Source organism: Kryptolebias marmoratus, linkage group LG22 (assembly GCF_001649575.2).
Source record: "Kryptolebias marmoratus isolate JLee-2015 linkage group LG22, ASM164957v2, whole genome shotgun sequence".
In the NCBI taxonomy this organism is placed as follows: Eukaryota; Metazoa; Chordata; class Actinopteri; order Cyprinodontiformes; family Rivulidae; genus Kryptolebias; species Kryptolebias marmoratus.
The window spans coordinates 12994925-13019306 of NC_051451.1; the positions used below are offsets into that span (position 1 = coordinate 12994925).

General features: G+C 40.1%; 1 protein-coding gene across 2 annotated transcripts in view; it reads left to right on the plus strand.

Moving 5' to 3' along the window:
- LOC108243008 (WD repeat containing planar cell polarity effector) overlaps nucleotides 1-24382 on the plus strand; it is a 75396-nt gene that overhangs the window by 7516 nt on the left and 43498 nt on the right. The window contains exons 2-7 of one of the 2 annotated variants that reach the window (XM_017428187.3): nucleotides 8471-8555; nucleotides 11967-12011; nucleotides 15760-15810; nucleotides 17917-17987; nucleotides 18934-18993; nucleotides 20017-20131. In XM_017428187.3, the coding sequence (XP_017283676.1) occupies nucleotides 8495-8555; nucleotides 11967-12011; nucleotides 15760-15810; nucleotides 17917-17987; nucleotides 18934-18993; nucleotides 20017-20131 (403 nt within the window). In that variant the 5' untranslated portion in view covers nucleotides 8471-8494. Of the gene's footprint in view, nucleotides 1-8470; nucleotides 8556-11399; nucleotides 11889-11966; nucleotides 12012-15759; nucleotides 15811-17916; nucleotides 17988-18933; nucleotides 18994-20016; nucleotides 20132-24382 lie in introns of those variants that run through there. The other variant, XM_037973466.1, reaches the window with a different exon arrangement.

A 24382-nucleotide genomic window follows, 5' to 3' on the forward strand; every position in this document is an offset into this window, starting at 1 on the left:
CGACCAGCAAGCTGTGTGGTTTCATTTTGAACAGCCAGTTTTAAAAAAAATCACTGCTGGTTTTCTTGTGCACGACTTGCAAATCTGTATTCTAGGCTGTGCACATTATTTTACTGCCTACTTCTGCCCACGTCGTACCCACTCCTGCTGGAAAACACTTATGAAATGAAGATCTGGACCAGTTTGTTAATAATTATTACTTATAATTGTTGTGGTTTTTAGGACATTTAAAACTCCAGCCTGAGATGTTTTCTGTCATAGAAAACCTCTCGGACAGGTGACTAGCTGTCTAGCGTTGTAAAATTACAAAAATGAGACAAGTTTTTGATGTTCACAACAATTCTGCAACTATTTTGACAGGAAAAAAAATATTCAGCTAGCTTCTGCGACTCCTGCAACTAACTATTACTTAACTTTGAAAGCATTTGTAAAAAGCAGCTTTTTTCTGGCCATGCACATTGTTTGCATGGGAGTTAAATGTGCAAATATAGAAGAAAAATGTAGTTTAACAAAATATCCACGTTAATGTAGACAGTGTTAGTTTAAGCACGCAGGGTAAGCAAATTAAAAAGTAATTTCCCATCATTACCAAGCATGTCAGATTAGCGTTATGAAGTGGAGTATGTTAAACCTGAGCACAGACTTTTCCTAACTATATTCAATTAGTTTCAGTTTCTACATCAAACCAGGACATTATGTTGCCAATGGGAAAGTATGACAAATGACTGCCAGGTAAAGTAAATAAGACTTTATATCACTCTCCAGACAGGGGGGCACTGTGGCAACAAGAAAGCAGAGATATGACACCGCCATCCATCTCTGAGGTCACATAGGGAAAAAAAAACCTCTCGGTCCGAGTGGCATCGATTTGCGATCACTCTGTGCCATGTCAACCTGTCACAGAGACAGATGGGTAGAAGGAGGCACTGCCCGCTGAGAGGTGTCCGAGGTGTCACGGCCTCGACTGGGAGGTGACAGACAGCGTGTGTGTGAGTGTATGACGGGTAAATAAGACCACTGAGAGGTCTCAGGGACGTTCATGGTGACCTTTCATTTTGCCAGGGTCCCTCTCAGTCGGTGCGTCTGACAACAACTTTAAAGGACTTCGTCTTCCCGAGTCCTTGACGGGTCTGTTTGTGTGTACCTGGAAGCGCACGGTGTTTGTGGACGCCAGGAAGGTTTTAACAGACCTTTATGCTTTTTTTTTTTTTCTTCTTCTTCTTTTTGTAACGTGTGTAGACAGAAAAATTTAAAGCGACGGGCATTTTTATTCCAAAACTTTGCAAGAAGAAATTCTCAGCTGAAATTCTTTTAAGCGGCTGTAAAAAGAGACCAAATCAAAACAAAACAAACAACAATAACTTTATCTTAAGCTGAATTTATCATAGTAAAAGTCATTCAAAGTGGCATCTTGAATTTTTAGATGGTTTAAATAAATAGCTATCCAAAATAACAAAAAATTAAACACTTTCATTTAAAAGATTTTACATTTGCTTTCATTATCGTTGTTGAAAGCACCATGTGTGGTACCAGAAACATGCTAAATGCTAATTTTTGCATCATTTAGTCGCAAAATCATATTTATCACGATTAAATTTAATTTCTGCCAATATATTCACCTAAACAATACAAATACTTGCTTGCAATGACTTTGTAGCATTTATGAGATAAAAGACTCACATTTTTTCCACAAGGTTGACACTTTGGAGAGCCTAAAAAGGGAATGTTATGGGCCTAAAATATGAGAAAAAAATCATAGTTTCAACAGATTTATAATTGGCTATGTCTTGATTATATACACATTTATGAGGGTCATGCTCATAATTAAAAAATCCAATTAATCATGCATGTTGAAAAATGTAAAATGAACCGGATGCATGCAGTGTTTACCATTCACACTTTGACTTTTTTGCTGTTTATTTTCTTTTATTTTTGATGCATGTGTCTGCACACAGATAGACATATTTCTCTGTTTGTGGTTGTGTGCGTCTCCATCTGTTTAGTCTTTATACACGTGTTTGTCAGGAGGTGAGGGGCAAACAACAAGCTCCCAACCTGAGCAAAACCTCCAACAGCATAAACAGAACCGATGTCGGTAGAACACGAGTCCTCTTTGATGCCACAGGGTCAGACTCTGAATAGATGCATCCTCCCAGACTGTAGGCAGCTAGTAGTTTCACTGCTCGTTCAGAGGTTTGTCTTTCCTGGCCTTGGGGCTTTGATGCAGGACAGACACTGTTTTAGTGAAACATTTCCACAGGTTTGTTCAACCAGCTCAGCAGGCTGCCTTTGTAGTTTCAATGAAAACCTGATTGCGTGTTAAATCTTAATATTTTCCCTTCCCAATCAACTTTTTTTCCCAACATCTCTTTATTTCTTCAGCTTCCACTCGCTTGTACTTATCACTCATGGTGTGTTTGTGTTTCTGCTCCAGGCGGTGGGTAAATACCTCTGAAGGGGGGGGGGGCAGCTGAGGTATTTACCCACCTTTTTCCCACCTTCCTCCATCCATTACCTTCTCTAATGACGCTTACACTTCTGCTTAGAAGAGGATTTACTCATCTTTCCGTCTGTTTGGGAGTCCCTGTTTTTTCTTTCTTACTTCTTGCAGAAACAGACACAAGGGCAGGGACCCAGAATGATATTTTTCCACTGTTTGGCTTCTGACTTGATATTCTACTCATTTTAATACTGTATGTCTCTACTATTCAGACACACAATGGTGTTGTCAATATCACATGTTTGTAGCAATAACGGTATCGACAAGCAAATGGAAAGCAAAGATTGGTCAGCAGAGAGGAGTGTGATTTCCACAGTTATCTCACTGGGCTGCTACTGTTGGGGACTAGTTGGAGGCACGAAATTGCAAGAAAATACCCAAATTTTCTCTTAGAATTACACTGAATTGGTACTTTTGCTTTCTTATTTTTGCACACTTACGTAACTGCAAACAAACTGCAAGATTTGTGCATAAGTTCTGCTAACAATGAGCACATTTATTTGTCACAGTTTAGTCTCAAAGTGTCTCAATTTGATCTCAACATATATTTCTCCAATCAGTCACAATTGGGTTGCAGTTGCAAGTTTGCAAGGACTGCAACTAAATGGTTAGTGAGGTCTTTAGATTGGCTTTTTCTGAGCTATACTAGGACTATACAGGCCCTAGTATAGCTCAAGGAGGACAATAAAACTTGACTATCTAGAGAAAATATAGGTAGAAATAATTTTTCTGGCACAGTCTCGGGTTCCTGGTCACCCAGCTTCCCATCTATTGCTCTCCTGGAAGCTTCTGTGTGGATCGTCCCCTTCAGTCCCCTCATTTGATGATGAATTGCCTTTTTTTAATACATGTCATCTTGTTGCCTGAATCAGAATCCAGTCTGAGCCTGGCTACCCATCGAACACGCCTGTTGTCCCCAACCGCCTCCATCCATAAGTGAAGCCTTAACTACTTGGAAGGACTTTAAGTGTATTAATACTTGAGTGTCTTGTTTAGTGTCCTTCACAAAATGCTGAAGACATTTATGTTGTGCATCTCAACTGATAAAGACAGTGCATTGTGCATTTTTTTCCCCTGATATGTTAACCTTAGGGGGCATAAAAGTCTCTCTTGCTCAACTTCTCTAATGAACTTATCTACTCCTCACCTCCTTATGCCTTTTAAAACCTGAAGTAGTGCTTCTTCTTCTTCTACACACACTAGTTTACACACATTCTCAGTTGACACTGAAGTTGCCCAGCAGTCGTATCACTCTGCCTTGAGTTTCTCACTGACTGACATGCACTGCAAAACTCAGTGACATACACATATGCACATGCAAACAAAGGTAACTGTACCTGTCATCTCTCTTGAATGGAACTACCTTTACCTCATTTTGTTCTGCCTGTCCGTCACCTCTATTCTTCCTCCGCTGACGACTCAATGGGTTCCTGTGGGACTCTGTGAATGAAAGGTTTGCGTCCTTCTGCTTGGCGCCACTTTGCCCTCCCTCCACTCTCCTCCATCAAACGCTCTTTCTTGTAATGGGACAGTTGAGAAGGCCCGCTGTATTTGCCGGCGAGCTGCGGGTCGGAGGCGTGTGCATATCTGTGTCCATGTATAAGTGCGCGCACCACCGCAAGGCTTTACCGGCAAGTCTCCGCAGCGGGTCAAGTTCTGTATCGCCTCAGGCCCCGAACAAAACCACTGAAATAGAGTGACTTAAATAAGGACAGGCAAGTGGAACAAGAAAGAATAGACCTTGACGTGAACATGGCCAAAGCTCAGAGGCGCATATTTGTGACACATAAAAGGCACAAAGTAAGGGTGTAACAGTGCCTGTATTTGTACTGAATCATCACAATACAAATGTCTGGCATGGGTACAAAGAACCAGATGAAGAATACCTTATTTAGCAGTGATAATCATTATAATTTTGAAAAGGGCGCACATGTTTTTTAAAATTGCTTATGGTTAACAACAGAAAAGGAACAAAGGAAGCACTTTACGGCTCCTTTCACATAGGAAGCGATATGTGCTGACTGCAACAAGGGAGTAGGATGATAAGGGCGCACATTCATACAAACTGCACCCAAGTTTAACACAGGTTGCTAAGATTTAAAAAGTATATCCAAGAAGTCGCTAGTTTTTCCAGCCACAACTTGAAAGCTGCATGTGTGTGTCAGGCTGTTAGAGAGAATATATTTCCTGAGAAGGAGGAGGAGGAGGAGAAAAAGCAGCTGTGTATGTTTAAAATACCCTCAGAGTTTGAAGATTTTAGGCTCGTTTGGCTGTGGCTCCTGTGAAAACACTGCGTGCATGTTTATCCCTTTACTAAGTACAGAGCAATGTGACAGCCTGTTGGTGTGTAGGAGAAGAGCTGCACCGAGACTCCGGTGTTTGTGCCATTCCTTCTGATTGGATGTGTTGATGTGCCGTCCTGCATGCTTCGTGGCAAACTGCGCTCAGGACAGATGGATTTGGAAGCAATGAAATTTTTTCAGTTTTTTCAAACTATTCGTTTGACACATGGCCTGTAGAATACAGTTCAAATGGGATGAATAAGACAGAATTATGTGACTTTTTAATTTTCTTTAATTATTCAGTTATGTCTGTTTTAAATGTAGAGTAAGCATAAGGGATTTTAATATTTCTGAAAATAGTCTTTATTTATTAATTTAATTGTGTTTTCTGTTGAGACTTAATGAGAATTTGCAGCAAAATAGAGAGAGCATTGATTTTTATGAGAGGATCTTTTTTTTTTTTCTTTTTTTTTTTCAGCCACACAGACCTGTTTTGTCCTCAAAGTCTAACATACCCTGGAGTCCTCTAGGCGTCTTTGTGTTGTCTCTTTCTTCAGGTCCATTTCTTTGTTGGTTGTAGTTTTTATCCAATTATGTTTTCTCTAATATGAGAATGAAAGTATGAGGATTTTCCATTAGGAATTCGAGTCTGTTCATGTTTTTATATGTAAATGTGAACATATGTATGTTTTCCTCAGAGGACATTTTTATATTTTTATCCACATGTACATATGTGTTTCTGGAGTTTGCTTATCAAGATTGTGAGAGATTAGTGTACACGCAACGGATTTGAGTGCCTGAAGAATGTTTAATAATTCAATCTCATCCCGAAACATGACAGAACTTGCGCACCACACCAGAAAGGGAAATGCAGACTTCCAGTTACTCGCCTATCTCTCTGCTTCTGGATGTTGTTTCCACTTTGGTCATTCCCCCAAGAGCCAAAACAAGACCACGCAGCAGCTAAAAGCATCATTAAAAAGAAAGAAGTCTGAAATTACGAAACTTAGTAAATGCTTAAAAGTAGGGGTAAAAGAAGCAGAAAGATAAGTTAAGGTTAAGGTTTATAACGACAAGCTGAAGAGGGGAGCAAAGTGACAGATTTACTGGTGTGACGTTTAGTGAAGGTTTGTGTGCTGCAGGGTGGGAGACTGACACTAGTCTGTGATGGCCTTGTGTCAGTCACCCGATGGCAGCTCTTAAACCCTGTAATTTATCCCATCACTCTTCATGCAGTGCCTCTGACGAGACAGCTGCTCCCCGTGTGAGAGCAGATTCTTCAGATGTCTGACACAATGTTTTAAAATCTTTCTGCTCTCGCCGTCCGTCTCCCAATAGATGCTGGGTTTACCTAATTTCCTTATGATGGGTTACCTGAGTTCAAAGGTCACTCGTTTAATTGCAGTTGCTGATGCTTTCTCAATTAAATATATCTGTCTTTGTTACACACAGACATATCCGATCAAACTTGGGGGCAAAAAAGCACTTTTTCTTTGTACACTGACACACCCACAGATGTTCTCACACTCAGTATTCAGCCAGAGGGGACAGAGGCAGAAGAGCAGAGAAAGAGATGCAAAGAGCAGACAAGGTCGGAGATCCTGCGGACTGTCTTTGAAAGTCAAGTCGTGTGTTTTCCCTCCCGTCCTTTGATGTTAAAGAAGTCTCTTTAGCAGTGTAAAGACAGGACACAATAACCTCAACCCCCACCCCCACCCCACACCCCCAGCCCTTCACCCAACCTTTTGTGCACAGTCTGTGCACGCATAGGTAACCCACAGCAACCTCAGCCACAAATCAAAAAAAAAAAAAAAAAAGTGTGCCAGCTGCTCGGGACTTGTGCGGCATGCTGTGTGGGGTGTTTGCACAAGAGATGGGGATTTGCGTTTTTGTTCGTGAACATTTGTGAGCAGCTATACATGCCTCACATATAGTTTTACGTCACAATGAACCATTTTTATATTATTTGTTGTAGGCTCCCAGCTTAGTGGGTTTCTTTTAAGGTTAGGTTTGTATATCTGCACGTTTTAGGACATTGTCTTTTCTGCATTTTTTCAAATTTACAGTTGTTCTTAATTGGGTGGACCTCCAGCTGTTACACATTTAATGTGAAAAAATATAATTTAGGGCTGTTTTAGGATAAATCCCATTTCAGAGCATTTCCACTATCCCTACCTCTAATTTGAAGTTTTTATTGGTAGAATATTCCACATGCTGGAGGGATTATGTATCCTCTTTGGCCTGGGAATGCCTTGGGATCCCCGAGGAGGAGCTGGAGAGGGTCGCTGGAGAAAGGGACCTCTGGGTTTCTCTCCTGGACCTGTTGCCTCCACGACCTGACCACGGATAAGCGGTAGAAGATGGTTGAATGGATGGACTATTCCACAGCAAAATGGGACACCCCTTTCATCAAGTCTCCATCAGTTGTTCCTTTTACTCAAACAGATGTTCTGTGACAGTCCCCACATATGCTCTTTAAACTGGTTGTCTAGCCTACAATAGACTGATGCTTGTTAGTTACATAAGAATAGACATTACAATAGTTGTGACTGTATATTATCTGAGCCGTCAGCTCCAAAGTGTGTGTGTCTGCCACTGCTCGTGATGTGTGATCGACCTGCCAGCATCACCGGTCGTGACCTCGTCTCAGGGTCAGCCTGAGTTCATATTCATGTCTTTTGCATATTTCACTTGTAGAGTAACTATGAATATTTGTTACCATCGTACTAAAAATACAGATACAATAGGTAAAGCAGTCCATCCTGCAGAAGAGCGTTATGTTGGCCTATTTACTATAAAGTAGCTGATATTACTGCAAATACCAATACACCGAATCAGGCTCTACTGCTTCCATTCATATCAGTGATATTTGTTGTGATTTTTAGAGGCAGATCTTTGTTTCATTAACACAACAACACAACATTAATTTAGTGAAAGAATAATTGAGTTGCTTTTTAGTGAAAATGTTCTAGTTTGTTTCCAGTGGAACCGCTGTCCAATGGATTTACACAAGTACCTAAGAAATGCTCTGCACATCTGGTTTTGGAAAGAGGTGTTAATAAGAAAGGAATAGGCGAATTCAAAGACATGTATGTAAGCATTTTTAATAACATTTAGCAAAACAGATTCTAGTCGTTTGAGTTTATTTTACCTGAACAGGATTACTTGTCTCTTCTCAGCTCCATTGAAATTCAGTGTTCACAACAGAACAGTTAAAAAAGGTTTAGATCAGTGATCTCCAATTCTGGTCCTCGAGGGCCACTATCCTGCATGGGGGACCAGGGAAGCAGGGAAACAAGGAAAACATGCAGGATAGTGGCCCTCGAGGACCAGGGTTAGAGATCCCTGGGTTAGATCCTTTATTAAAAGTGTAGTTCATATAAATCTAGTTTTTTTTAGGTGAATGTGTGCACATATTAGGGAGCTAGTTCACAAAGTCTAGGTAAAATAAATTGAGTAAATACAAAGATGACTTGATTACGTCTGTTTTGGGAAAATTACTAGAATGATTGGAGTGATTTAGGAAATCATCAGGTTGCAGTTAGAGGCCACGCATGACGAGTTCATGAGTGTCGACCCTTTGACTCAAACAGACCTGTGCGCTTGTCATCTCATGAAGATATTCATCTGCTCGAGCCGCCCTGACCCGCTCTCCATCTTCTCCCTCTCTCACTGTCCCCGGCTGCAGACTCGGGTTACACTCCTCCATCAGATGGCGTTCTGCCTGGCTGAGCTGCACTTGTGGTCCACCAAGAGCTCGCTCCAAGTTAAAGGTACCACTTATCGCGGCGTTCGATCTTCCTCGCGCTCATGAAGTCTCTCCTTGTCTCCTTTCTCTTTTGAGTCACCCTGTCTTGTTCCAGCAGTTTTCTGTCAACACTCACTTTGTTTTCACACATGGTCCCCTCTTGTATCTGACTCTTAGTCAGCGTCACTCCTCACCTTGTGTGTTTTTACTTTTCATGCCCTCATTTTCTGCATGTTTCATTATGCTTGGCATTCTTTGCTACTTAAAATTATCTTTGTATATTTTTTTACACGTGCAATTTCATAAAAGATATTGAAGTTACTGATATATTTTTACAGAACTGGAAGGAAAAGTTTACCAATATCTTCTTTTTTCTTCGCCAAGACCTTAAATGTTTTTGGACAAAAAATATAGTTTAGTTTGTATTATTTTGAAAGCAACATCTCTTATATTGAGCTCCTGGACGTATCAACAAATGGGTCTTTTCTATTACTTTGCCAGTTGTCTTTATTATTTTTTTTTTTGCTTTTAGGCTCCTTTACTCCTCTTTGCAGGTGTTTTAGTGAGATCTTCTGGCGTGCATTAGGAACACAGAACATATTCAACTGCTGGTCGAATATGAAAATTTGACTTCTCAAGCAGCTGTAATATTTGAATCTTTTGTCCATTATGAATATAAATACACTCCAATTAAAGCAGAAAATCTACACTTTAAACTGATTTAAAATCTAAAACTATATCATTTAACAATTTTGAATCATTAGCTAATATAACTAAAAGATGCCCAGACTTAACAGTGTGTTTACATTTAAAATAATAACTTATAAGCATCAATGTATGACTGTGTTAAACCAGTTACGGTTCCACAGCTGAGTTTAATGACATTCCTTCGGTAAGATCAAACTAAGTGCAGTTTTACTTTGACTTTTTTAGCAGTTTTTATTTTTTATTTTTGGTGCCCTGCTCACCGCCTATCGGTCCATCTCTCGTGTCAAACTGAAATTCTCTTTTTCTCCCTTTTCTTGTTTTCTCCTAACTTCTTTTCTGTCCTGTCTTTCACAGTCTGCTGAGCTTTCGGCAAAGATAGTGTCTCTCAGAAGCTGTGTGTGTGTGTGTGTGTGTAAAAATGGGTTTGTTTACATCTTCGTGTGTAGTGTCATGTGTATGAAAGGGTGTGATGGTGACATATCCATATTTGTTTGTTTTTTCCTGCTTTGTGCTATCTTAGAAAACTGGGGATGGATACATCTGAGGGGATACATCTTGGTTGCTGAAGTGTGTCGCTCCTATCCACCTAAAAAACAAAATATTGACGGAAAACAAGAACCTACATCTTCAATACACACACCCGATGTATGTTTCACATCAGCATAGAGGCACACTGCAGCAGACAGCACCTGCAGCTTTCATCTATTGCAAAAGGAGATGTAATCGTACGTTATCAGGTTAAAACTGTATCTATTCATTGTGCAAACTTTAAATGATGACTCTAAATTACTGTGGGGAGTGTCAAAGTTGAAACAAATACTAGATTCTGAGTCTAAAACATCTTAATACTGTGTCCACAGCTTGTGATGGTGTAAAATAATGACAAGAATATTTATCACCTGCCTCCAAAACATAAAAGGTGCTTATGTTTTTGACCAAACTGTCTCAGAAAAATGGCTATAACTCAGATATTACCAGATATTAACCTAAACATTGGTGTAGTAGTAGCTTAATGTGATACTCTTAGATCTTGGCTGCAACACAAGATGGTCTGAGTTTAAAACAGCATGGAAGGCGGGTGATATGCATTCCTTTAAGAAGTTCTAGGCCTTTAATTGGTTCAGAGAACGACTTTTAACTCTTCAAACCTTTAAAAACAGCTTGCAATTTGTTGGCAACACAAGAGAAATCAGTTTTGGGTAAATTAAACTATTTTTTTTTTAAATATTGCGTTCATTCAGTTACTTTTCTGACCAATTTTAGCAGCACTCCTTACCTAAAATAAAAAGGCTCTTAGTTCATTCTGCCACAGAGTGAAGAGTGTAATAGTCAAGTAGAAGAATAAATGTGAATACTGTCAAGTGTTTTGAGTCTGAAAGGGACTAAAGTGTTCATCACATATTGTGGATGTGTTTCTGTAGGTTTGAGCCTCCAAAGCTGACAAGAACAGGCTGAAATACCAGCCTGCAACTAAAAAAACCAAAATGAGTTAAAAAAGCGTTGCAGTTCTTCGTGTTGCTGGACAGAAAATGTAGGTAGAAAAAAGATAAAACGGCTTTACCCTTCCTGTCATTTAGAACAAAGGTTCTGCTGTTAGCATATTCTCCATTCTTTTTACAGAAAAAATACAGGTTTACTCTTAAAAGCATTCATGTTTAATTGGCTAGAAAGGCATCCCATAGGATGGGCAAACCTACAAACAGGATCCACATTCTGCTTTTCTGAAATGTGACTGACTTGGCTGATGAGTTCTACCATTAATGATCCAAATATTTATGAGTTTGTGTGTTTTTAAATAATATTCAGATGAATCTGCCACTCTTAGCTTGTTCAAAGGAGCAATTCGATGTCGCTGCTTTTTTCAGATGAAGGTGATTCATTAAAAATACTGTAGTTCAGAGGCATATTATCTGATAACAAGCAGACAACTGGGTTTGACTGATTACTTCCAGTTTCACCATCCATGATACGAATGAAAACAAGTCAGGAAGAAATAAAAGGCTGCAGGCTTGTGTTTAGACTGCTGGCGATGTGATTAGAGTGAGTTTAAGTTGTTGTTTTTTGCCGCAAATCCTCATTAGCAAACAAGTAATTCGTGCAGCAGTATTTTCCTATATGGTGCATGAGGTGTGTGTGTGAGTGAGTGTGTGTGTGCGTGTGTGTGTGTGTGTGATCAGCTCTCCTGTTGTATTAGTATGACCTGGCCTCGGGAGCAGCAGCAGCAGCAGTGGAGCGATAAAGAAACGATGTGTTGAGCGAATCTAAAACTTGCTGCTTATGGTTTTGGGCCTGCAGGAATAACACACTCAGAAAAACGCCTCCGCTCAGCAGTTTGCCCGTGTGTCTGTGTGTGTGTGTGTCCATATCTATCCGTCGGTGTGTCTTCCTGCTTGTTGCATGCTCTGCATATGTCGGCCACATGTTTCTGTCGCTGTCTGCAGATTTTTTTTTTTTTGTTGCATGTTTACAAATCAGAGTTTGCCCCTCAGGTGGGATGGGTTAAGGCGCACTCCTGTCTTTATTAATACCCCTCAGCATGCCCCTCCATTCTGGTCTGGACCCCCTCCTACCTCCCATACAGGGTCTTATCTAAACCGCGGTGCTGGCAGACGGGACAAGCCACTGGCTGATAGCGATTGTTTATCCCACGGTGCGAAATTGCTGATCTGTCTTCTGCTTTTCCCTGACAGCGAGATGTTCATCTCACTTTCTCCCTCTTTCCCCACAGATACAGATATTGGCACCTATCAGTACTACGATAAAGGAGAGCCAGGTAAATAGTGTTTATATTGGTTTGTGTGTTTGTGTTTAAGATAAGTTGAATTTGTCTTGTTTTTGGAATGTATGCGACTCCCTCATATATAAAGAAGGGCTTTTTGCTGCCTGCTGACACACAGATTATTGGTCCGGCACGGTTTGGTGTCTTACAGCCGCTAACCACACATACACTTGCACACACAAAGGCTATTAGTATGAAGGATTTACACCCTAAAACCTTATATACACATGCACATACCACACACACACAGATTATAAGGTCTCTGCAGTTCTATCTCTTATGCTCCCTGTGTTCCTGTTGACCTCGGGGTCCTGCCACGCAGTGATAGGAAAACTAAACTGTTGACTTTCTCTTAGATCACATAGCAAGAAACCCTATGCAGTCCAGCCTCATTTTGCCCGAGGCCGGGAGGCTTTCCAGACAATCAGGAAGTGCTCAGATCGTTCCCTCTGCAGCCCCTGCAGCAATGTGACCAACTGTCTTTTTTTTTTTAAATTCTTATTTTTTCTTAATTTGTCTTTTAAAATGATGCAGTAAGATTAAAGATTTACCCTCCGCCACATGATTCAGTGCTTAAAAACATGGCTTTGTTAAATAAATTTGTAGAAATTTCCTGAAACTTGACACTATTCAGACAATTAACATTTTTTTATTTGGAAATTAGTTGAACTTAACAGTTTTTCTAAACAGAACACATAAAAAAGTAAGGCCTCACATCACGTCACTGTCTTGTACTTCTGTTTTACTACAGTAGCTGTGAAGGGACAAACTTAAACCACAGCAGAGACCTTTGACTCTAAATGTTGCTTAATAAAGTACAGAATCATCACTAATTAGTCTTTTAAACAAGTGATACTAGAAACAGCTTCAACAACTGTTTTATCCATTTTATACAACTGATGTATTTTATTGCCTTCCAGCAGTTATTTAAAAATCACGCTAAAAGCTAAATTTTATTTGATGACTGGAGCTGCAGTGAGGTCCCAACTTCAAGGCCTAAAACGGTTTTTCACTTAAGGTGTTTGATTCGCTTAATTCAAGTTAGTTTTACTTTTTATTTAGTTTTTTTTCCTCTCTTTTACAGAGCAGAAAGTTAATCGACACAGGACCACAAGAGTACAAGTAGATAAGATTAAAGGACAATAAAATAACATTATAAAATAGGGTAAAAAGGGCATGTACAGGAGGAGTTTGCATTTATTATTATTTTTTCAGTTGCAGACCTGCAGTCAGTCGTTCCATCGTCTGAACCCGTTTCTGTCTTCACACCCACTGAGTTACGGCTGGCGCTTTTCTTTCCTCCCAGTTCACCACTGTCGTTTTCTTGGTAATTAGTAAAAGTAAAAATATATTCTTTGCTCTGAATTAATTCCTTATGTGTAATTCCCAGCAGAAATACGAGTGGGTCTAATGGTATAGTTGCAATGTTTTGTCCATTCCGTCTTCAACATTTTTCCAGAATCCTTGAATTACTGAGCAGTCTTAAAAAATACGTGAACGATCTCTGATTTTTCCACATTTCCTCCAACATAATTCCACATTAGGTTTTTTTACGTGATTTAAGTTTAGTTCGCAAATATCAAAATTAACTCCACAGCTCTTAAAAACCCATTATAACAAATAATACATGTGGAAGAGAAAAGAAAGCCTTTATAACCCACACCTTTCTTAATTGTGGAACAAATACAAACATCCCAATTTGAGTATTTGTCTAATAATTAAACCAAAATTCAAGATTGATTCAATATCTATTCAAAAGCTTAAACCTTTATTGTTTGTTTGTTTGTTTTTGTGACTAACAGAGGACTGTAGCACATTAAACAAGCTTAAAAAGAACGCACTGTAAGAACATCTTGTTACTTCATAAAATGCAAAAATTTCCTATATTCCTCATGAAGCTCACTCCTGCATTAGCAGTTCATGCGGAGATAACCGCGTAAACGTTTAACATCGAGTCACTGTAAGCTTAGGTTTTTAGTAAATCTTAGGAGAAATGTTTGGCTCTGGTTTCCAGATTTATTCATGAAGATTCAATATTAGCAGAAAATAAAACAGCTGCATTGTGTAAAAAACAATAAAAATTCTCTTCTTTCAGATTTTTGTGCTTCTCAGTCTCCGTTTCCTCCGTGTCTGTCTGATACCCTGTTCCTTCGTCTGTTTTCTGTGTTTCCCCCTTGTTTTTTTTGGTCTTATTCCACGCGTTCAGTTCTGTCTCATTTTGTGTACAGTGAGTCTCAGAGGCTCGACTCTTTTACCGTCATCACAGGTTTCTCTCATTTCTCCCATCTGAAAAGCAGCCTTCTCTTTCCTTCCAATCTTCAGTGGAGAGACGATGCTCTTCCTCCCAAATCCTTTCATTTGGAGGATTACTAAAGTGGGGCTTGATATCAGAGTGGAGGGAGGAGGAGGAGGAGGAGGAAGAGGGGAGTTAGAGGAAGAGCAGGGGAGCAAAATCCCAATTCCAAAGTATCATAACAGTCTCACACAGCAGTGTAACAACAACTCAGGTCATGGTTTATCTATGATCTATTACAGTGTTTTAGATTAGATGATATTTGTTTTCTATTTTATGTTTAAAACTTGTTTCTTAATTGTCCTTTTTGGCACAATAACCACACAATATCTTGGTTTTGGGTGTTTTTAGATCTATCTGTTTACTCCCCCCAAAAAAAAGAGTCTGTACAAATTTCTGGTAAATCCTTGAAAACGCTCAAGTTTTCAAGTTTCGAAGCGTGGATTAAACGCTTAAAACTTAATATAATTAAAATTGTGGATTTGAGTGCTTAAAACAGCTTGAAACAAGAAGAGCATTGTTTTTGGGATAAATCTTTAAAAGTTGGAGTTTTGAATCATGAAAAGTGAGGGATTGTTTGAAGATGACTCATGTCAGAATATGTCCATATATATATATAAATATATATTTATCATATATTCTATCATGTTATTTCTTACTTTGTTTTAGTCCTGAAATCCTTGAAAATTGCTTAAACTTTTCTTTGGGGAAGGTGTAAAAATCCTGAAAAATAAATTTCATCCCTTATTTAGGAGCTGTAATATGAATTTTATTTAACTTTGATGTAGTTTGATTTAATTTGACATACAAAAATACAAATAAAGCTGGTTTTTAGACTCAGATATCAAAGATATCAAAGTAGAAAAAAATAATGTCTGTGATGAGATCATCCTGCTCACCTTTAGTTCATGCAGGACATTTTCATTGTGTGTGTTTGTATTTAGGCTACACACAGGTGAACATTTGTTTCATGCTACCAGTTAGTGTGTGCAGCCTTGGATGTATGAATCAGATTTTTGATTTATTTCTAAAAGGTTTTGTTACTTCCACCTTCCCCCACTAGAGGGAGACCTTAGCTCACTGGAGCAACTCTTGGGGTCCCCAGCTGCCAGTCTCTCGCCCCACTCCCGCCCCCTTCAGCCCGCTTCATCCAGCCCCAGAGCAGGTGCCCATGTCTGGGCCTGTCTGGCCCCTTCAACCCCTTATCTGATTAATACTACTAATCCTGGAGGTGTTCCTGCCAGCCAGAGAGGCCGGCCACCAGACTGGCCACTTTAATGCTCAGGGTGGCCAGGCCACGAGGCACGGTTCTGGGTTGCCAGCATTGTGCCTGCCCCCCTCCCCTCCTTGGAGCTAAAGTGATGCTTGAGCTGAAGCTAAGCTTTCTGTTTTTATTTACAGACATCACTTTTAAAAAACGTGAATTCATTCTTCTTATTCTCCCTCCAGCCAACTCCCAGGAGCATCACTACTACAACGAGAAACTCCAGTTTTGTGAGGGTAAGTTTACAAAGCTGAAACTCAACGAGTGATTTGTTTTTTATATTTTTTATTACAAATACCCTCCACATTTGTGTGCGTTTGGGTCCTAAACATGGCAGCAGTGGATCTCGCAGAAATCACAGTTCTACCCACTCCTCTGTCCCACTTCGTCTGTTCCCTCCCTCCCTCTCTGTAGTGGAATACAAACATCCTTATCAGAAAACGAACACTCATCCCTCACCCTCCCCTCCCTCCTCTCTCTCCTGACCCCCCCTCCCTCACTCTCCACACCCACATTTGCATGCATCTGTTTACCTCCTCTTCCCTCTCATTCTTAATAAAGAACTCTTCTCCTTAATGTTTCTGTAAAGATGAAAAGAGAGACTGTAAAATAAACAGATAAGAGTGTGATTGCACCACATTAAAAGTGCTTCGCTTCTGCTATTTTATCCCCACCCCACCCCACCACCACCACCTTCTTGTATATGTGAGGGCAGAAGCAGATGAACAAATTCAATTAACTGGTTTTTTTTTTTCTTTTCTATATGCTTCCTTCCTTCTGTTTAACCACTAGGGGGGGGGGGTAAGCGGCTGGGAAATTAAAATGAAGGGGCCTCGGTGTTCGCGCTGCAAACTGTGAGGTTGCATTTGGGAGATAACTCAAAAGCGCCACAAGTCCTCTCGATTAAATTTCCGCCTCTCCTCGAGGATCAGTTAGTGTGTTTTTGAAGTGACATTTTGCTTTCAGTCGAATATTTAGTTCGTAAATAACGTTCCCAAGTCTCGGAGCTGCAGGTAGAAAGAAGCGCCTGAGTCACAAGCTCGCAGGGAGATCCACATCGGGTTTCCTGGGTTTTTTTGCAAGTAAATGACATATAAGCATTTTCCTGTTTTATCATTTAATTAAAGATATCCATAAGTAACCAGCTGTATTTCTGATTTAACGATGCTATAAAGCCTCTTCAGGTCAGATTTCCAAACGACTGAACTGAACATTAAGTCTCTGCTGAGAATGTTTTAAAACCTAATTGCAACAGTTTTAAACACGTGATCAGTGGTTTAGCTATGCCTTACCTGCTGCTTGTCCCTAATCTTCATGACAACTTCCTTGCACTGCCACATTTTTGTTTTCCTCTTCAGTATTCACCATTTATAGGCGAGAAAGGATTCAAAGAGCTTTGCTACTGGTTCACAGAGTTCCTCAGACCATAGTTTAGTTTCTCCAGCATTGGAAGAAAAGCAAAGTGGACTGGTAATGTTGGAGTGCTGGATTTTTCCAAACAGCCAAAAACAAAGAAAAAAAAAGAGCTGTAGGTTGTTTTTTTTAAATAAATACGTGAGCTTAATGATTAAACATTTAAGTAACAGTTGAGATGACGCTTTATTCTAATCGGTGTAATCGTTTCAGTGTTAACTGACTGTTCTACGTGTGGATTCAAAGACCCTCATCTCGTCATGGCGTGTTATACCTTCGTTACCTTTTTCATGTTAAGGTCCAAGTCCAGACAAAGTTTGAAAGAACTCATCGCAAACTGTGAAACAAAACATAAAAAAGGTTGTCCTGAACTACATCAAATGGTGCAGTTTGAAAGAGTTTACACCTGTAGTTCTCCAGATACGTTGTTATGCAGTTCCGAAATGCGGGTACGTGTTCAACATAAACAAAGCACTCGACTGAATCCACTGAAGCTTACCTGCACACTTTGCCCAACAAATCTGAGTGTAAATACGGACCGATACATAAAAATTGTCACACTTTTTTTGGCCCAAAATGGCTCTTTCATGGACATCACCTTTGTTAAACTGTTTTCAGTCACTTCTGTTGTTTTCTGTAGGTAAACAAACACACGTAATAGTTGGCAGCCATTCGCAAATTTTTATTTTAAGGACTCGTTAACCATTGCTATGAGAGAAAAAATAATAGCATTTTAATTTCTTGCTTTATGTTTTTGTTTTGTTTTTTGGCCGGCCTTTATGACATTTCATTGAGTACCTTTAAATCTCTTACCCTGTGCGCTGTTTTCCCACACTCTCCTGATTTTCTGTGAGCCTTTTGTCTTACGTCTGTGTTAATATGTGGAGTCACATGAGCTCCTGACTCTCCTCATGTTTGCCCCTCTGTAGCTCGAGGCTATTCGTGGACCCACAGGAACCGGCGACCTGAAAAACTGCGCGATTCGCTGAAGGAGTTGGAGGTAGCTGAACCCCCCCTCACCCCCACCCCCCTCTGCTCCATCATCCCTCCCCGGCTTCATCCTCCCTCTGGGGGATTTTTTGGAGTTTTCCCTTTCCGAAACGGCCGATTGATTAACAAATAGGGGCATTCTCTGTCAGCCTTCACTCTCCCTGTCGTCCTCGTTTGTTCTCCTCTCCCCCACTTCTCTCTCATCACCTCTCTTTCGGCCGAGCTCTGTCATCGAAGGGGATATTTGAGGGGATCAGGGGGCTGCAGGTTGCCCCCCGCATCTCCTCCTCCCCACCACCTCCCTTTCTTCCTCCCTCCTTCTCTTCCACCTCACTCTTTCCTCATTCACCCCCCCCCCCCCCNACACACACACACACACTCCCGTCTCTGTACTTGTGGCAGTACAGACCGAGCTTTGTTTGCTAAAACCTGTCTGTAGCTGTTCCACACACACACACACACACACACACACACACACACACCTCCCTCCTCTCACCCATAACCATTGTCTGAAACCAGAAACACCCCGACTCACCTCCACACCCCACCCTCCTCCTCTTTCTCCGTCCCTCTCTCCTCCCATCCAATCACCCCAGCTGGGGTTGGAATGTGGCAGGAATGACTGACCTTACACTCACACACGCTCGCGCACACACTCGCACACACAAGCAGTCGTTACCTGCATCCTTTTCCAAGTCGTGCCCCACCACCCCCTCCTCCATGAGCAGGAACTGCTGCAGTGACCACCTGTGGAGACAAGTGACTACTGCTCTGCTCAGCACTGGAAACGGTTTTATTTTTTTCAGTTTTAACCATTGTGAAGCAGTTTTTAAATTTCTGGCACATTTGTTGTAAAATTCCTGTGTTTTCTCTCTGCAACAAGTCTGCTTTATTTCTGTTTTTTTTTTTTTTGTTACAAGTTTTTGTCTTTCACTTTGTCCATCACACTCATTCAGGAGCTGCTGCAGACCAACACCTGCATTCACACCAGATGGAGAAACAAGTACTGCTGCCAGGTACACACCCCTCCCAGCCCGACACCTACTGTGTGCAAGCAGACACACACAAACACTCAGACACCTGTTAGTGAGGGGAGTGGACGTCTGCTGTCCCTCACCATCCCTCAGCTCAAATCGTGACCAAACCATAATATCAAATGTTAAACCAGCAAATCTTCTTTTGCTGTTATTAGGAAAAACAAACTTTCTTGAGTAGCTTTCCTGTGAGCGATTCCATCTTTTTTTTTACAAGTTTTACTGAATTACTTTGTTGAATTTTCTTCTGTTAACACACCAGAATATAGGTTATGGTGTTTATTTTCAGTGCACTTATTGGTGGATTTTAATTAAACTTGCAGAAAGTAATCACTGGAGGTATGTTTACAGCTAATTAACTTTTGGAGAGAACCTGGTTCAAGATAACCACAACAGCTACTCAACCTCAGTAAACAAACAAACAAAATAATGGTTATATTTCAGTTAATTTTACAAATATTGAGCTATACTTTTGGTTTGGTAGTAGTTGAGCATAATCCTTACCATAAAGTCAGAATAAAAATAACTATTGGGGTGAAAATAATTTCAAATATTTACATAAATGTAAGTGTATTAAATGGTTGTTCCCAGGCATCAAATTTAGCTCAAAATTGGCTAAGAAATCTGAAAATGAAGAGTTGGAAATTTGACATAGAAAATGTGTCAGAATCCAGTTTAAAACATGTTTGTTTTGAAAATGCAATAAAGACAGTTTGTTTTGTTATATTTTTTGACATAAATGTTTTATTTTTTTTAGGCAGAAATTAATAAAAATATAATTGTTCTGATTGTAGGAAAGCATGCTGCCAGTTACAAAACTTTAACTCAACTTTTGTGTTGACGAGCCCAAAACCCCCAGTAGAAGAAACAAGAATCAAAACACATTTTTTTAAACTTTAAGTCCTGAAGCCGTGATGCCAACTACATCATTGTAATAGTTCAGTTTAATTGTCTGTCTGTATTATTGTAATGAATCTGTTTATTGTTGGTGTGTGATTTGTGCAGCTGATGCTGAGCAGTGGAGTCCTGGTGACCCTGACTTTAAACGGACCCCAGCTTGAACACGTGTGTATAGATCGCATATTAGTGGGTCGACTTCCTGCCAGCACTGTGACTGATGGTGAGTTACTTTTATCATTTTAGGGACTGCTTTATTTGCAGCAAGTTTACCTTAAGTGGACGTTCTGCCATTTTATCTTTGCCTTACTGTCGATATACCCAAGCTGAGGAAGAACGCTGTGACTTGATAAACTGTAACCATCTGCAGCAGCAGAGAACGGGACGTCAGCTGAAAGATTGTTGTTAGAAATAGACAGAATATCTATTTAAGTCTCACTTCTGCTCTGAAACCTTGTGAGAGTAAGAGCAGCAAACAGCGACACGTCATTACAGAGCAGGAGTACCGTCTTCTTGCCTAACATTAACAGATTCATCTGTCTAATAAAGTGGAATTATTGGTTTCTCAGTTTATTACCCTGTGAAAGTGACAAAGAGCCATTTGCACAGGACAGGATAGGAAATCAAGTGAGCAGTATTATTAAAGTCCTTGTGTTGGACAAGAGCAACAATTAAAAATATTAAGATGCTGTTTAACAGACAGCTAAAGCACTAATGTAGCTCAGATTATTAACCTCTGCCAAGGAGGTCTGTTCACAAGATTAAGAGTTCATTTTGCTTTGACAAACCGTGGCAGATGTGTACCCGGGATCTCAGGTGTCTCTGTGAAAGTTTGCAAAACTACCAGTCGAGAAATTCATTGCGTGCCTCTGCACAAACTTTATCCATAGCGTTTAGCTCCATTAAAAACATGCCTGTACAGTTCCCCAACAGCAACAGTGGTGCAGGACTATTGACTCTTCGATCCACTGTGCAGTAAGTAACCTGTCTCTCTGTGTTGATGGGGAAAGAATAAATCAAAGTCAAAATTAAGCCTGGATTTCGTACTCAATCAAGACCAGCATAAACAGAAAATCACTGAAAATCTGTTTGAAGCTGTTTTCTCTTCAATTCAGCTATATAGTTTTGTTTTTTTCTCATTTTTTAAGCAAACACTGTCAAACACATACACTAATTGTCCTATGGAAACCTCAAAATTTTCAAATAAATGAATTTTACACTTTAAATAAGTCACAAAACTTTCAACAAACTCATTCACAATGACTCAATTGCATCTCAAATCAGCACAATTTATCCTAGATAAATGAAGGGCGACTCTTTTTACCCTTTAATTAACAATATTTAGGACATTGATCCCACTGCTGATGAAACCAACAGGCTCAACTCATTTTAATTTAATTTTTGGTGTATTAAAGTCACCCTCTTCCACTCATTTTGATTTTGTCAGCCTGTCAGCACAGATTATGTGCTGCTGCCCAGCCTACACTCAGATTCACATCTACCACACACACTCTCCTCATCGCTTTTGTCACACAAACACTCCTTTTTTTTTTTTTTTTGTACACAAGCGGCAACTCTCGCGCATAACAGGTGCCACAGGTGAGCCAGGCGACTCTGCTAGCTAATTGCGAGCAAATCCTTTTGTGCTGCGTGTGTCCAGGGGCCTTCCCTTAAGAGCATCCATCAGTGTTTTTCTCTCCATCGCGCGTTCCTCCAGGGAGCACAACCCCCCCACCCCACCCCCCNTGCTGCGCTCCCTCGCTCTGCAGACCTGGCAGGAGAGAATAAGAGGCTGTGGACGCCGGCCCAAATCTGCTAATTATTTCTTTCTTTCTGTATCAATTATTTGTTCATAACACCGCCCTCCCCACTTCCGCCCAGGGTCTCGAGACACTTGATAAAGCCCCTATAGTGCACACACACACACATAATTACAGACACTCACTTTTTTTTTCCTTTTACATAGACTAACAAACACTTACTGTATGTCCACCCACGTTTACACAATTAAAAATGTGCACACACTCACACACACACACACAGGTACACACTCACCTCCCGCTGAGCTTCATTCAAAGCCTCAGAGGGCACTAATTATTAGAGTAATGGTTGTGAGAGGGTGGGTTCCGGGGATTGTGTGTGTATGTGTGTGTTTGGGGGGGGTGGTAGTCAGATTGGGGTTCTCACATCTGCCACTTGTTAAATTAGGCTGAGACAATTAGAGCAGAGAGCCAGACCAGATCGCACCGTCCAGCACATTTACGATTATTGAAACAGTTTACAATAACAATCGAGTTGTGACCGGCTCGTGTGTGTGTGTGTGTGTGTGTGTGTGTGTGTGTATTTGTGGTGTGTGCCAGGCAGAAATGGATTTTTATTGCTTTTTGAGAATAAACAATTATATCAGCCAATAAATGCCGTAAAAGAAAATGTCAGCATCTGCTAAGACTTTCAGGAAAGATCAGATTGGGCCTGTTTGTCAGGAGAGGGCCGTCCTCTCTTGGATTATTAAATATATTTCCTAAAGCAGGATGAAGACTACAGTTTTCATTAAAAATGTTACATTATAATAAAATAAAAAAGGTTTAATAAAAATGTATATTTTCCACATGACTCTAACTTTGGGTTTTTATGATAAAAGTAGAAAAAAACTGAAAAGTATTTGTGGTGTATTGCCTAAAATATTGAATAAATATCAAAAATTAGCAAAAGGCAATATTGTTCATTCTTACTTTATATATATTTTTGTTTAATCTTAATAGTGTTATATTTTTGTTATTGTTTTGTCTCATAGCATTCTCACATTATATTTTTCAATTGGATGGAAAAGTTTTCAAAACCTTAAACTAACTTCATACAACGTCCGTAATTCAAAAGTCAATATACCTGTTTTTAACACAAACAAACACAAAATTGTTTTTATTTCTACAATAGCATGAATGAAATCCTCACTAGAGGCTTGCGTTTAGTTTAGCTTAAACATGACTGAAACGACCAAGAGCCAATTACCTGACTAAAAGTTGCAACTTCAACCAAAACTTAAATTCTACCACGATACGAAATTATATTCAGTTTTCATTTTCTGATCGGGATTCGACAACTTTCTAAAGCAGAAACAGGTTGTGAGTATTTGAATGAGGAAGAAAATCCCTTTTTCTGATTTGCATGGATTCCACAGAACGTCAGGCCTGCTTTGTTTGGTGCGTTTGAGACGGGAGGCATCTGTAGCCAGATTTGGTTTTTGTTTTAAGAAGCCGGCTCGGTGCTCCTTTTCAAACTTTTTTCGACCCGGTTGCCAGTTAACGCCGCGTCGGACCCCGCGAGCTCTGTTTGCATCACACCGAGAAGCAGATTACAAAAATTTTACACCATCAAAGTATTATCGGTTTCCACTGGCCGATGGCTGGGCCAAGCTGAGCATATGCTCCACGATTAAGCATCCTTAAGTGATTTTTCATAGCGAGTTTCATTTACCCATGTTTAAATGTGCTTTGCTTAAGCCCATTGGCCTCTTATGTCAACATGCTGCAGAGGAGATGGCATTAAATGGATTTAAGGGGACTCGGTGTGTGTGTGTTTGCGTGTGTGTTTGTCTGAGATTGCTTTTAACATGTCGAATCTTTGCTTTTTGCATGTGGGTGTGAATGTGTTTGTGCATCTGTTTCAGTGTGTAAACGTGCATGCATAAAATGTAGCTGTATGAGTTTTATGCATGTATGAGGAGATGCACATTACATGTTTAGACCATGACTTGTGTGTGTGTGTGTGTGTGTGTGTGTGTGTGTGTGTGTGTCTGTCCTGGGTTTGTTTCAGGGTGGGTCGTGCAGGTCTGGCCCCTAATGCCAAATCAGCCACCTGGTCCCAGATTGGGCCACAGCCTGGTTTCAGATCCCTTCCTTCATTTGGAAAAGAATGGGATTAATCTTAATCCCGTTTATAGACACCCATAGAGATCAATACTAAACTGCATTTAACTTGATTTGTCTGTAATCTATTACAAAGACGCTTACCATTCCATTAAATGTTGTTTCAGAGAGCTAAGGGTTTGTTAATGGCTGTGTGTTTAGTTTTTTTTTTTTTTTTCATGGTTTAAGTGTTGAACCAGTTTACATTACAAATGCTTTTCTGTATAATCCAACTCTGACAGACTGACTCAGTTGACCTAATTTAGGATGCTAGTTTTCATGTTTTGTTTTTTTTTTTCAAGCTGTGCTGCTCTTCCCTCTTAAAAAATTTGCATATTAATTCAAAATTTCCACACAACAGGATGATTTCAAGCATAATCATGTACCAATATCCTCCTGTTTATAAATAAACACACTCTGCGGTTAATTGCCGGTTTTATTTTTTATTTTTTAATTCTCGAGGTGCAGCCTCACTCGTTCAACTCAAAGCAGGATATCTGAGAGACACGTGTAACACCCCCCTCCCACCCCACCCCNCCTCTTTTTCCATTTAATTGGTTGCATAAACA